The sequence below is a fragment of the Hyla sarda genome, chromosome 1 (genome assembly GCF_029499605.1).
Source record: "Hyla sarda isolate aHylSar1 chromosome 1, aHylSar1.hap1, whole genome shotgun sequence".
NCBI classification, from domain to species: domain Eukaryota; kingdom Metazoa; phylum Chordata; class Amphibia; order Anura; family Hylidae; genus Hyla; species Hyla sarda.
In genome coordinates this window covers 590423110-590437805 of record NC_079189.1, presented here as the reverse complement: position 1 = coordinate 590437805, position 14696 = coordinate 590423110, and the positions used below count along the sequence as shown (strand labels likewise).

The 14696-nt window shown below is 45.0% G+C and overlaps 1 protein-coding gene across 7 annotated transcripts in view; it reads left to right on the top strand.

Moving 5' to 3' along the window:
- The window catches only part of OSMR (oncostatin M receptor), a 93427-nt gene extending 88175 nt beyond the window's left edge, over positions 1-5252 (top strand). For all 7 annotated transcript variants that reach the window (XM_056546118.1, XM_056546162.1, XM_056546127.1 and 4 more), the window contains one exon: positions 220-5252. In XM_056546118.1, coding sequence (XP_056402093.1) covers positions 220-732 — 513 coding nt within the window. In that variant the 3' untranslated portion in view covers positions 733-5252. The remainder of the gene's footprint in view (positions 1-219) is intronic.
- The last annotated feature ends 9444 nt before the right edge of the window (positions 5253-14696 follow it).

Below are 14696 nucleotides of genomic sequence, written 5' to 3'. Positions count from 1 at the left end.
ATATGCATAAGGCTATCCTTCATATGAGATAGGGAAAAAGACTATTCATAGTATTCATGATATTGGGTAGACTAGTTTGGCCAAATGGCTCTTACGAGTATCTGCCAACACATTCTATGTTTCTGTCTTACGTGGAGAAAGCCTAACATTATTATACCTTATACATTATTACACATTATATTACATTATACGCTTTTCTCTCTTTTTTTTTTTTTCCAGGGTTCAATGAATGGAAATATCCTACCAACCATAAACCACGAACCCCAATTGGTGGACGTTGTCAGCATCCAGGAAAAAAGGCAACACGAAATGAATAAAGAAGTTGTTATATCCTCCGAACATCAACAACATGAGGCTTACACCAAAATCCAGACAAGAGAAGGAATCGGGCGTGACGAGGACTTCGGTGAGAGTTACGTTCCTTTTGACACCGAGAAATCTTTGTATCCAACCATGAAGGATCCATTGTACAATTCCCAGCCACTCTGCCTGGAATTCTTCAACCAGACGTACACCAGCACCTCAGAAGACGTGAACGACAACATACCGGGATACAGACCCCAGCTAAATATCACGCAAGTACAGTGTCCGCCATATGTCGTGCAATCTGTGAAGCCAGAGTCAGGACTCGATAATGACGAACCGGTCATTTGCTTTAATAGCCCCGATTATGGGAGCGAACCAATGAGCCCGACCTCTGTGGATTCAACAGCATTCATACTTGTTGACTGATGGGAACTTTATCTGGATTGCAAGATGGACGTCTGAAACACATTGGGCATTAAATGCAAACCTCCGCTAAATGTTGTCATGGAGCTCAACATTGGAAGCCTTTGACTCATGTATCAAACCTGAGAAAAAGTTGCCTTGTTCCCTATAACAACCAGAGAACATTTAACATATAATTATGTCCTGGGGCCATTAAGGGGAGGGGTGGAGAGGGCTCAGAACTCAAACCTGCCCCATACCCAGCAGACCCCATTTTTCCTCTAAGACAGAAGCATTTAATATCAGACATGTATGATGTGTTATTCTAAAAGAAATCCTCAGTATTCAGGTTAATTGCAATAAGTAATGTAATGTATGAACACAGTGATCCCACCAGCAGAATAGTGAGTGCAGCTCTGGAGTATGATACAGGATATAACTCAGGATCAGTACAGGATAAGTAATGTAATGTATGTACACGGTGACCTCACCAGCAGAATAGTGAGTACAGCTCTGGAGTATAATACAGGATATAACTCAGGATCAGTACAGGATAAGTAATGTATGTACACAGTGACCTCACCAGCAGAATAGTGAGTACAACTCTGGAGTATAATACACAATGTACCTCAGGATCAGTACAGGATAAGTAATGTAATTTGACCTTGCATTCACTGCAATGGGTAAGCGATGGCACCTATTGTGCAAAATTTAACTATTGCAGTGAACACAAGGTCGTATAACATTACTGATCGTGGAAGTAGCAGGTCACCTAAGGAAACTTTTAGAGTGGACTGACATGATGCTCCAGTACCCAGATAGCCTGATGTCAGTGATGCCACCTCCGGTACTTTCTCCATTCCTTGCTGCTCTGCTCCTCTTTGGCAACATCAGCCCATGTGAGGGATATGTTAAAGCAGACGTGTCTGCATGTGGCACATCTGCTACCAAGTACAAGTAAAAAGCCATGGCTCTAAAAGTGGCAGAGATGCAGTTAAAGTAGAGTTTTCTTAGGGGGCAGGCCAAAAGAGATGCCCCCACATGCCATAGGTTTGCCATCGCTGCCATTTACAAAGCAGCAGTATACAGATAGAGCTGGAAGAGATCTAATAGGTGATGTCATCCCGTAGTTTACAGGAAGTCGCAGTTACAGAATTGTAACCCACCAAGTGTGACAGCTGCTATAACATTCATACTATGGTATGTCGTATTTCACTCTAGGAGTAATGGGATCTGTGTTGTCAAAAATACTTTGCTTATGACTCACATGTCCACCGAGTAATAAATTCAGACCGCTTGGAGATCACTTAGGTATTTTTAAAAACCTATGATGAGCGGAGTTACAAAAATTTGCTGGGACGGAGGTAGAGAAGGTCCCAGTGCTGACCTGTATTACTTCACATTGTCATTGGGCTAAATCAAACAATACTCGTAGAAGCTCGCTGCACACAGCAGAAATGGGGGAAATGTATTAAAAAATGTCTGTCTTTTGTGTTTGTGGCTTTAAAACGTTACTGCGTGTTTTCCTTCTTGTGGCGCATGTCTCTGCGAAATTTTGGCACAACTTCTGACTTCCAACAGGGACTTGGCTCATTAGGGAAAGAAGCCTCCCGGAGTTACGCAAACGGTGTAGCTTCAATAAGAGTTACGCAAATTGTGTAACATTTTCACTTTGGCTGTTTCCGACCACCTCCTGCGGCCACAGACAGGTGGGAGCTGTCTGGAAAACTGACACAGCAAGTGAGAAAACCCGGGGCTTCCGTTACTACGCAGTGCATTTTCTGGTAAAAATTATACTGTTTCTTAATTCTGTAGGTCCATACTATTAAAATGATACCCTACTTATGTAGGTTTGATTTTGTCGTACTTCTGGAAAAAATCATAACTACATGCAGAAAAATGTATACGTTTAAAATTGTCATCTTTTGACACCTATAACTTTATTTTTCTGTGTACGGGCCGGTATAGGGCTCATTTTTGTATTGATCAGACTTTTTGATAGCTTCTTATTCATTTTTTCATTATATAAAAAGTGACCAAAAATACGCTATTTTGGACTTTTGAATTTTTTTGCGTGTACGCCATTGACCGTGTGATTTAATTAACTATATATTTTTATAGTTCGGACATTTCCGCACGCGGCAATACCACATATGTTTATTTTTATATAATTCACGGCAGGTCCCTGCTGCTATCAGGAGCCAGGGACCCGCAGGTAATGGCAGACATCAGCGATCGCGCCAATGTCCGCCATTAACCCCTCAGATGTCGTGATCAATACAGATCACGCCATCTGCCGCAGTACAGCACTAATGAATGATTGGATTGCCCACAGCGCTGGGGATCCGGTCATCCATAATGGCTCTGGTTTGAGATTGAGCAGACCAGAGCAGAAGATCACCGATAATACTGATCAGTGCTATGTCCTATGCATAGCACTGTTCAGTATCTGCAATCAAGTGATTGCAATACATAGTCTCTATGGGGACATAAAAAGTGTAAATAGATTAGTAAAAAAAATGTAAAGAACATTTTTTTTAAATCCCCTCCCCCCAATAAAAATTTAAAATGTCCCTTTTTCCCATTTTACCCCCAAAAAGCGTAAAAAAGAATTAATAAACATATTTGGTATCGCCGCGTGCGTAAATGTCCGAACTATCAAAATATAATGTTAATTATCCCGTATGGTGAACGACGTAAACTTAAAAAAAAAAATCCAAAATTGATGCTTTCCTGCCACATTTTATTCCAAAAATAAGTTATAAAAATGTGTTATAAGTTTTATATAAGCAAATGTGGTATCAAAAAACAGATCATGGTGCAAAAAATGAGCCCTCATACCGCCACTTATACGGGAAAATGAAAAAGTTAAAAGTCGTCAAAATAGAGGGATTTTAAACGTACTTATTTGGTTAAATAATACAATAATAGAAAAGTATGCAATCATGGGTATCATTTTAATCATACTAACCCACAGAATAAAGAAAACTTCATTTTTTCATGTAAATTGTACAACGTGAAAACAAAACCTTCCAAAATGTTTAAAATTGCGTTTTTCTTTTCAATTTCGTCACACAAATAGTATTTTTTTTGGGTTGCGCCATACATTTTATGGTAAAATGAGTTATGTCATTATAAAGGACAACTGGTTGTGCAAAAAATAAGCCTTCATAATTGTCTGTGGATGAAAATATAAAAGAGTTGCGATTTTTAGAAGGCGAGGCGGAAAAAACGAAAACGCAAAAATAAAATTGGCCTGATCCTTAAGGCCAAAATGAGCTTGGTCCTTAAGGGGTTAAGGGTAGGGTCACACATAGAGCATCAGCAGCGTATTTAATGCTGCGGATGCGCTACTGACCGACTAGAGTGTGCTTCCTGTTTTGTCTGCTTGTAGCAGCAATCTGCCTCTACACCAGGGGTCTCAAACTCAAATTATCTGGGGGCCACTGGAAGTAGCAGCTGGGTGAGGCTGGGCCGCATGCGTCCCTCACATATAATGCCCCCATCATGCGTCCCTTACATATAATGCCCCCATCATGCGCCCCTTACATATAATGCTCCCCTCGTCATCCACCAGCAACTCCCACCCATTCCCCCTACCCCTGTGTGGTAATAGCATGAGCTGATGGATGATGGGGGTGCTACTTCTGGGGGTTCCCCACATTAGGTAGGTAGTAGCAGGTTCCCCGCATTAGGTAGTAGCAGGCTCCCCACATTAGGTAGTAGCAGGCTCCCCACATTAGGTAGAAGCAGGTTTCCCCCCCCCCCGACACACACACACAGACGGACATCCACACATGCACACAAACAGACACACTTAACTGTCCTGCGCTTCTCCTCTCCGGCCGCAGCCTGACGAGTGACGTCACTGACGTTTTCCTGTGCGGGTCTGCGGAGGGACGTCACATGCACGACATCCCTCATCAGACTCGGGCCGGAGACCGGGAGGAGGAGGGCGGGGTAAGTGAAGCCTTCCAGCATTTAGCGCTGCTTGCCCGAAGCAGGGCTAAATGCCTGAAGAAGTTACCTGCCTGGCACCCGGAACTGCATGTCCCAGGCGTCGGGCAATACAAATTACACATACCTGGTGCAGGCCACAAACTTTCGTTCCGTGGGTGCAAATGGCCCGTGGGCCGGGAGTTTGAGACCCCTGCTCTACACACAGTGATTTGCGACAATTCCGCCGCTGAAATTGTTCATTCTTTGAGCGGAATTCTGCGTCAATGGTGACGGCGCAGTGCTGCGCGGTCCTAGCACCGCCAACGGCTGCCAGGCTGAATCTCCGCTCGCTGAATTCTGCGAGCAAAGATTCAGCATGCATTGCTCAGTGTAAACGCACCCTAACAGTAGACCATCTCTACATAATCATTCTAAGCCTATATTCCTTGGGGTCGTCAGTGTATCAATTTACATGAACCAGTCAGGTCTGGATATTCTCATTACCAGTCTGTGTCTAAGACTAAGACATCATGTTCTCTAGTAAATATGTAAAGAAATATTTTTTTAAATATTGTATATGTGCTGAACATAATTGTATATATATATATATATATATATATATATATATATACCGTAGTTTTGTATCACAATTTAGCTTTGTACCACAATGCAATTTGTTTTTTAATGTACAATAAAATAATTTCTCTGTACAAGGTAAATGAAATCTATAATAAGTTCATAAAACATTTTAATTTGGATTTATACCTTGAACATGCAGTACAGGATTACTGTCAAGGTATATAGCAAGCACAGAAAAAGAAGGATCAAAGAAAAACTATAAATCGGATTGATCCTATGAGGTGGACATATACAACACCTAAAAATAAAAATAAAATAAAATAAATGTTTAGGCAAAATATATAAAGGATTTATTTATTATACAATAAAAATATCAATACCATTAAACTAATAAAAAGAAAAAACAATAATATGCACCAGCATGCAATACCCAGATTTGACCACAAGATGGCCCTACCTCAAACAGGGCTGGTGCAAGGATTTTTGCCACCCTAGGCAAAACCTCAGGAAGGCTTACACCTGAAGGGTAACCCAACGTCCACGAAATGCTCCGGGTGACGAACTTCCGTGTCGAGACAAGAAGAAATGCGGCACAGAGAGACTTCCCCACAAATGGGAACGCAAAGAAGTCTGGGCAGGATTGCTAAACATGCCCGAAACCTCAACCATCACTAAGGCCCAAGACTCAGGAGGGCCGACCTAGGAAAGTAGGCAGGCCTCGGCGTCCCAGGATAGTGTCCAAGACAAGGAGACAAACCGGTCCAGGGCCCCAGCGGTTCGAGCAGACAAGAGCACACTGAAAAAACAACCCAACAGGACAGGAACGGAGATGGAAACAAAAGGGAACCCAACTGGGACACCCAGGCTCTGAACACAGGAATATTACTCCAGAAGATCGTGGTGTCAGTGTACTGCAACTGACACAGACAAGGGGAAAGAAGAGTGTGCCGAGGGGGGGGGGGGGGGGGGGGAGGAGAGCAATGGCAGGACCCAAATGACAGATGGTGGCACACCCTACAGAGAGCGCCATGGCTGCATGAACAGCAGTAGATAACCAAGAAACAGGAAGAGAGCCAGGTTGCAATAGTGGGCAGTAAGCACCCAGGCCGAGACAGTGCAAAGCTCTTCCGAATGCTTTCAGCAAAAATTAAGGGCCCAGCCAGATACCCAATCTATATAGTGGGAAGAGAGAGATAGCTCCATCTCGGTAGTAGAAATCATCCAGCAAAATAGTCCCCCTAGTGGAGGGGAACAAGGGGTGGTCGGGATTAAACTTAGGCACTGACCATGCCAAACCCCGATTTCCATACATCCGTGGAAGGGGAATTTTCAAAGTGCGTCAGGCACTGTAGGAGCAGGGGAATGCCACCCTACGGCAATGGGACAAAGTACTGGGTGGACACAGCCCCCAGGAACTCTGTGAGAACATACTGAAGAGCCAAGTTGTGTCCCCAGAGGGATCGGAATCCTGGACACTGGAGCTGGGCAAGATGCAAAGACGTGACTACAAATGCAAGGAAGAAGCACACACACAGCAACCAACAGCGTTTAGAGGAACATCCCATCGGGGTGAGACCCTGGGCCCGATGGGTGCCAACGGAGCCAGTCTGGTCGTGTATAAGGCAACAGAGAAGTAGCCTGAGCCACCATGTACAGGAATCCAGGAAGATACCTGGAGGCATAGGGGGAGCAATGAACTGATGACGTTCCACCAGGCCTCATGCCAGAACAGAGGTGCTCAACCACCGCGGACCTGTGGAAACAAAACTACAGGAAAGCCTGTGGCACTACCCACCGACAGAAGGAAGGTGGACACTAGATGTGCAGAGGGACCAAAACATACATAGGGACACAGATATGGAGACCTTACGAGTAATGGGGTACCAAGACTGTAAACACGAAAGAAACCGCATACATCCAAAAGTCCGGCAGCATGGAAGACAGGCTCAGCACCCGACGGTGTGTCACAACCATACCCCTAGCAGCAAACGTGGAACTCTTAGAAAGGGGAACAGAGAGTGCTGCTGTTACTGTGAAAGGCCTTGGAACCTGTAGGAAACGTCCACATACCATCTCCTAATGGTGCCACACACCAGGACTGCTGTCGCAGATGCAAGAGATGAAGAAGGTATGTGGGACAGGAAACAAGCAAACACAGTCTGATTGAACTTCACATGAAAAGAGTCACCAGGCTGCAGTCTCAGGAGGGGCAGGAAAGGGGGAGGTGACCTGGTGGATTAGAAACCATGTAGACACAGTCTGGCTATATGGCATATGGACCATGGCCACACCAGGTTCCGCATTCAGAGCCACACATTGAAAGCGGCCACCAGCCCTCAGCCGTGAGAGCAGCAGGCCTGTAGAGAGGGCCCTTGTAAATCCGGGAACCCTGCGAACCAGTAAGTGGTGCATTGTATAAGGCCCATGGAGCAACATGGGGTGACTCGCTCGGAACTGCACCTAGGCAGTGGATTACCTGAACTTCCGTTCTCGGAGAAGAAAATGTATGGTAGTTGACCTGACGTAGCAGCAATCATGCAGACAACAAGGATTACTGAACGCACAGGATCACTCCTTCAAACCCTCCCACGAAAAGTGGGGAACCAGAGTGCGGCTGAGCGAACACGCGATCTGGCGGAGCAGGAGACCCAGTAGACAAAAGTCTGACTTACTGGCATCAGTCCCGTGTAACTGCAGGGATCCCCATCCATATTCCTCACACCAGCAGTGAGGTACGGGAAGCTGGCCATGCCTGCGGCAGCCCTGAGATGGGAGACAGACAGCGGCAGAACCGTGCAGACAACAGGCTGCCTGAACAAGTACCTTTCCAGGCGCTGGAGAAAAGGGGGCAACAGCCAGATAGGCGATCACTGTGCCCCTCTGTTGCATGTGGGAGGGAGGGGAGGCCTAGGAGCCCCAGTTAGTATCCCCACAGCCCTGAGAATGGGGGAGGCTGAGGAGCCGTGAATGGTATCCCCATCACCCCATATAGGGTCCAAAGGACACGCTGGGTCACTCCTTCGTATACCTCGCACATCAGTGGGGTACTGGAACTCCAGCCCCAGATACATCAGCTATGTGATGAGTGACAGGCGGCAGAGTAAACCACGCAGACCACTGTCTGGCTTACTGGTATGGGTCCACAGTATACAACAGGGCACTCCATCGGACACCTCACACTAGTAGTGGGGTACCGGAACTCCATCCGAAGACACATCAGCTGTGTGATGAATGACAGGCGGCGAATGCAAACCACGCAGACCACTGTCTGGCTTACTGGTATGGGTCCCTAGTAGACAACGGGTCACTCCTGTGGATACCTCGCACTAGCAGTGGAGTACCGGAATCCCGCCGCGGATGCGGTAGCTGCAAGATGAGTGACAGGCGAGACTATTGTCTGGCATATTGATATCAGTTCCAATCCCTGCCCACACGGGGACACTTCCACGGAGACATCGCACTAGATGCGGGGATCTGGAGTGCTACCCGCAGATGTGGCAGCCTGTGAAGGAGGAATAGATTGTATGCACACACCAAGAACACCCCTTGATGGGTGACCAGTGGACATGACAGAGGGGGAACTGCGAAAGTAACCTTAGCGTCCGCCAGGAATGCCAATGCCCCTGGGAGGGCATTCGGCCAGTGCCATCCATGGCAGGGGGGCCACATCAGGTCCCGTACGAGGTGACGGAAGCCAAAAAAGAGGCCCCAATATACGGTCTTTAGAAGGAAGCCCAGCAGATATTAAACTGATAAGGACAGATATTAGATATTACAGGCCTGTAGTAGCTATTGGATATCACAAGAGGGACCCATAGAAATTAAGGGCACAATTCAAAGAGTGACCACAGGAGGGTGCCTGAATGACCCGCAGTGGAGAGGAACTTTTATTTTTTTATTTAAGTGAACTAAATATGGCAGGAAGGAAGCGTGGAGAGCAGGTCGCCCCCGCGAAACTTCTGTCCGTAGGAACCCCTCTGCATGAAGGGCTAGGACGTCCACAGCAGAAGCAGAACATATGCAGGCAGTCCCAGGAATGGCGGCAGGGCGAAACAGCGTGCTATAGAAGTGCCTATTAAGCCGCCACTCTGCACTGAACCAGGGGACAAGAGCGGGTCGGCTGGAGGAGCTCCCGTCGGGCTGCTGCTGACGGAACCGCTCAATCAACATAGCGCCGCCGACCTTCGCAGTGGGGGAGCATTAAAGGTAAAGGGAAGGACCTTTGCAGTAAACAAACCTGGAGAGGAGGCGCAGCCTGACCTCCCGATTCATGCGCCGACTAAGGGGGAGAAGAAGGGTGGAGCTACGTGCCGCCATTGCCCCCAGGACTCCTGCCGGCTAAACACCCCAGGAGCGCACACCCGTCGGGTCCACAGAGCAGACCCAGTGAGAGGTGAGGCGGTGGCGGCTCCTGGCACATGCTAGGAGCTAGGGGAGAGCAGGCGGGTATGCAGCAGACCAGTTGGCATGCGGGTGGCTCTGTCGCTGGTTAAGAGCGCGTGGCCGCAGCAAGAGAAGTGCTGGCGGCTCCTGGCAAAAAGGGGACCGCCAGAAAATAGAAACTTGACAAGAGTCGGGAGGAACGTAGGAGTAGCTCCCTCCTCACTCCCCCCCCCCCCCACCATAGATGCTGAAGACTGAGATGCAGCAGGAGCTGCATGAATAAAATAGTAGTGTTAACCCCTCACTGCCCGGCCCCCACCTAGTCGCCATAAACAGCTCCAGAAGCAGGGCTACTACTGCTCAGCCAGCATTAGGTCACACTGTGTCATGCCAGGCTAATAAAGCGAGGCGAGCAGGGGCAGTGGGGGACCCAGACCCAGGGTACAACCTCCAGGAGCTGGCCTTTGGCGATAAGGGGTTGACGGCCCATACTCTTATGTTCCGTGCCTCTTTGTCACATATGGGGTAACAGGTAGTGCCATGCTCCTGAACCCCCACCTGAAAAAGGGAAACAAAAGGGAGATAAAAACTTAACTAAACAGCCCTTACTAGCTAAAACGGATTACCTCACTTCCAGTGGGCGGGTATATCCTGCCGGAGCTGACTTTTTTTCTCTAGTGTCAGCGCCTTCTAGTGGCAAGAGCCTATACCCATCAGTATAGGTGTCCCCCAACGAAGAGCGACCGAGAAAAATGGTTTTCCATTTAATTAAGACTAATTTGGAAAACGTGGATGGAATTATACCATTTAGATTGGCGAATAAATTAAAAAAATAAATGTAATTATCTCCATATTGACATTGTAGTCTTAGGATGTTCTGGATTCTAACAGCAGAAGTGTCTATTCTTCAGATCTATAAAAAGCATTGAACGATTGCTTTAGATATAGAACTCCCATTTCAGCAAGCTAAGTGTTATATGTAAATTTCCTACACAGGAAACTTGATTTTAAGTCTTTTTCTATAAAAAATATAGTCTAGAAAAGATCAAATATCACTGCTATTTATCTGTCTTAAAGGGGTATTCCGGCCAAAGACATCTTATCCCGTATACAAAGGATAGGGGATAAGATGTCTGATCGTGGGGGGCCCGCTGCTGGGACCCTCGCGATCTCCGTGCAGCACTTGCATTCTATGCAGGGCTGCATCTCCAGTCCCAGAAAGACAGAGCTTTCCGAGAATGGAGACACAGCCCCGCACAGAATGCAGGGAGCTGCAAAGAGATCGTGGGGGGGTCCCAGCAATCAGAAATCTTATCCCCTATCCTTTGTATAGGGGAGAAGATGTCTTTGGCCGGAATACCACTTTAATAGTCCTTGTCATGAAATAGTCCCAATAATAGTCCCAAAGCCATGTGTGAAAATAGTCCAGATTGGGATGGAAGGATACCAAATTTCTTCCGTGTTATATCCTTAGATGAAGTGTGCCCATTCTTGGAGTAGTGGGTTAGAAAGGGGCGGAGTGTATTTAGCATTCCATATTGATATGTCTATGATTAGATTTTGCCCATCTTGATATCATGAGGTTTCCTCTTGCAGAGTATATTCCTACTGTCCGTATATGATATCTAGAGATGAGCGAACTTACAGTAAATTCGATTCGTCACAAACTTCTCGGCTCTGCAGTTGACTTATCCTGTATAAATTAGTTCAGCTTTCAGGTGCTCCGGTGGGCTGGAAAAGGTGGATACAGTCCTAGGAGTCTCTTTCCTAGGACTGTATCCACCTTTTCCAGCCCACCGGAGCACCTGAAAGCTGAACTAATTTATGCAGGAAAAGTCATCAACTGCCGAGCCGAGAAGTTCGTGACAAATCGAATTTACTGTAAGTTCGCTCATCTCTAATGATATCCTCTAACCTAGTAGACTACTCACAATTGTTCTATTATAAGTAGCCAACTAATAAGCTTTATACTAACCTTGATATAGTCATATCTAATTGATATTTATTTGCATGTATATCATTGTATTATTACTCATTTATGTTTATAACCTTATAGCCAATAAATCTGCATATTTTCATAATACTTGTGTATTATTGTATATTGCAAAACTACATCCTCAGCGTTAAAGCGTACCCGTCAGATACAACAAAAAAATATTTTTTTAATATATCACTCAGTACCTAATCCTGACCATGTACATCTAATTTTTATGTGTCTAGCACCTTTATTTTTTTATTACACTTTTAATTTAGCTCACTAGTCTGAATTCCTCTCAAAGGGAGGGGGCGTGGCCTCACTGTGCAGGTCTCCGCCCCCTCCCTCAGTATGCTGTCTGCTCACATCTCCCCTAGCATTAGCAAAACTACAACTCCCAGCTTGTCCTCACTGACAGTAGCGGGACACAAGATGACAGTGGGAGGATTTCTCCTCCAGGTGTGAGCCCTGCACTCACAGCTGTCAATCAAGGAAGTGTGTCCATGACATAGGTGATGACTCATGGACACAGCAGGACTAGTATGAGCCCAAGCAGGCAGGGAGGGCAGTTGTCTGACCGGCTTTTTTAGCATGAAATGCTGAAAATTTTCTAATGAAAGCAATTGCTAAACCTATTGGTTATACATGCTTTACAACATATCAAAAGTTTTTGTATCTGACAGTGCCCATTTAACGTCATCTCGTCAAAGATAACTTGATATCTGAGGAAATAGGCTCAGATGTGAATTGTATCGATTAGGTTGGTCTACAATTCATCAGGTCATAAATGTAAACATTTTTGATCATTTTCATCATTTTTAATAATTTATATTTTTTTATAACCATAATTCATAATTGGGTTCTTACCGCGACATAGGTCAATCTTTATTATCCATTGAAATAATAATAAAAAAAAAAAAACCTGTACAAGACAAAAAAACAACATAACTCAATTATTGTACAATTTTAATTGCAATTGTTTTTTTTTTTTTTTATACATTGTTTCGCACATGGAAACAAAGTTTCAGTATCACCGTGAATGCCAACCTCTGATTTCCGGGTAAGCAAATAGGACATATTCTGTGATGAAGATTTACACTGTTCATTTCACACTTAAGTTCATCATTTGCACAGATTCTAACAGTCCAGCTGGATGATATATACATACACTCAAAGCCATTCGACATGATAAAATGTGAGTTACGTACACGCAAAATGTAGTGAAGGTATCCATGCGATTTATATACATATTTGCATATCTTCACCCTTTAGCTTGCCAGACAACGCTCAACACTTTGCGCTGCAAATGGTTAAAAGAAATCTGGCAGCAAAAAGTTTTCAACTTTTTTTTTTTTTTTCTCCCCACATTTCCATCCGATTTCAGACAGATATGTATAAAACAAGCGGAAGGAAAAAAAAAGACTAAACAAAAAAAAAAAAAAAGGTGCACATTTCAAAGCCTTCAGCCTTCTTATTCCGACCAATTGTGCAAATCTATTTCTGAGGAACACTGGGATGAAACAAAGAAAAAAAAAAAATTATAAAAATAAAATAAAATACACATAACACAACAGGGGTTTGGTGCTAGAAATATTTTTTGGCTCGTCCAGTATTCCTCTAGCAAGTCTTATAATCCTAAAGTGATAAATTAAAAAAGAGAAGGGGGGAAAAAAGAAAAAAAAAAAGGAAAAAGGAAAAATTTTTTTGCTAGAGATTGTCTTTTTCTTTGTCTTCTCGCGGAATGTGCAAAATGAACGATTTCTTGCCTTTTGCTTTCCGTGACCTACAACGTTGCAGTGAAATGTATTGGGGCGGCAGAATTTGTCTATAAAGGATAGTAACCGAATAGCGGCACAATGTTAGTATAGGGTAAACATCCCTAAATCCGGAATTCAAGATTATTGGACCCTCTTAGAAAAGTATATAAGAAAAATTCACTCAAAAAGGGTCGAGAACCTTCAGGAATAAAGCTCGAAACGTAATACTGCTTTTACCTCCGTGTATTTTTAGGCTAATGTGTTACCGAGAACATGTTTTTATGGGATACCGGATTGAAGGAATTTCACTGCACGTCGACGAGGTCGACGTGCAGTGAAATTCCTTCAATCCGGTATCCCATAAAACAGGTTTCCGGTAACACAGGAGCCTAAAAGTATCCGATAAAACATGTTCACGGTAACAAAGGAGTCTAAAAGTATCTGGATACAACATGTTCCCAGTAACACAGGAGCCTAAAAGTATCCAGATAAAAACAGGTTCCCGGTAACACAGGAGCCTAAAAGTATCCAGATAAAACAGGTTCCCGGTAACACAGGAGCCTAAAAGTATCCGATAAAACATGTTCACGGTAACAAAGGAGTCTAAAAGTATCTGGATACAACATGTTCCCAGTAACACAGGAGCCTAAAAGTATCCAGATAAAAACAGGTTCCCGGTAACACAGGAGCCTAAAAGTATCCAGATAAAACAGGTTCCGGGTAACACAGGAGCCTAAAAGTATCCAGATAAAACAGGTCCCCGGTAACACAGGAGCCTAAAAGTATCCAGATAAAACAGGTTCCCGGTAACACAGGAGCCTAAAAGTATCCAGATAAAAACAGGTTCCTGGTAAGGCTGGGTTCACACTACGTTTTCTCCCATACGGGAGCGCATACGGCAGGGGGGAGCTAAAACCTCGCGCTCCCGTATGTCACCGTATGCGCTCCCGTATGTCATTCATTTCAATGAGCCGACCAGAGTGAAACGTTCGGTCCGGTCGGCTCATTTTTGCGCCGTATGCGCTTTTACAACCGGACCTAAAACCGTGGTTGACCACAGTTTTAGGTCCGGTTGTAAAAGCGCATATGGCGCAAAAATGAGCCGACCGGACCGAACGTTTCACTCCGGCCGGCTCATTGAAATGAATGACATACGGGAGCGCATACGGTGACATACGGGAGCGCGAGGTTTTAGCTCCCCCCTGCCGTATGCGCTCCCGTATGGGAGAAAACGTAGTGTGAACCCAGCCTAACACAGGAGCCTAAAAGTATCCAGATAAAACAGGTTCCCGGTAACACAGGAGCCTAAAAGTATCCAGATAAAACAGGTTCCCGGTAACACAGGAGCCTAAAAG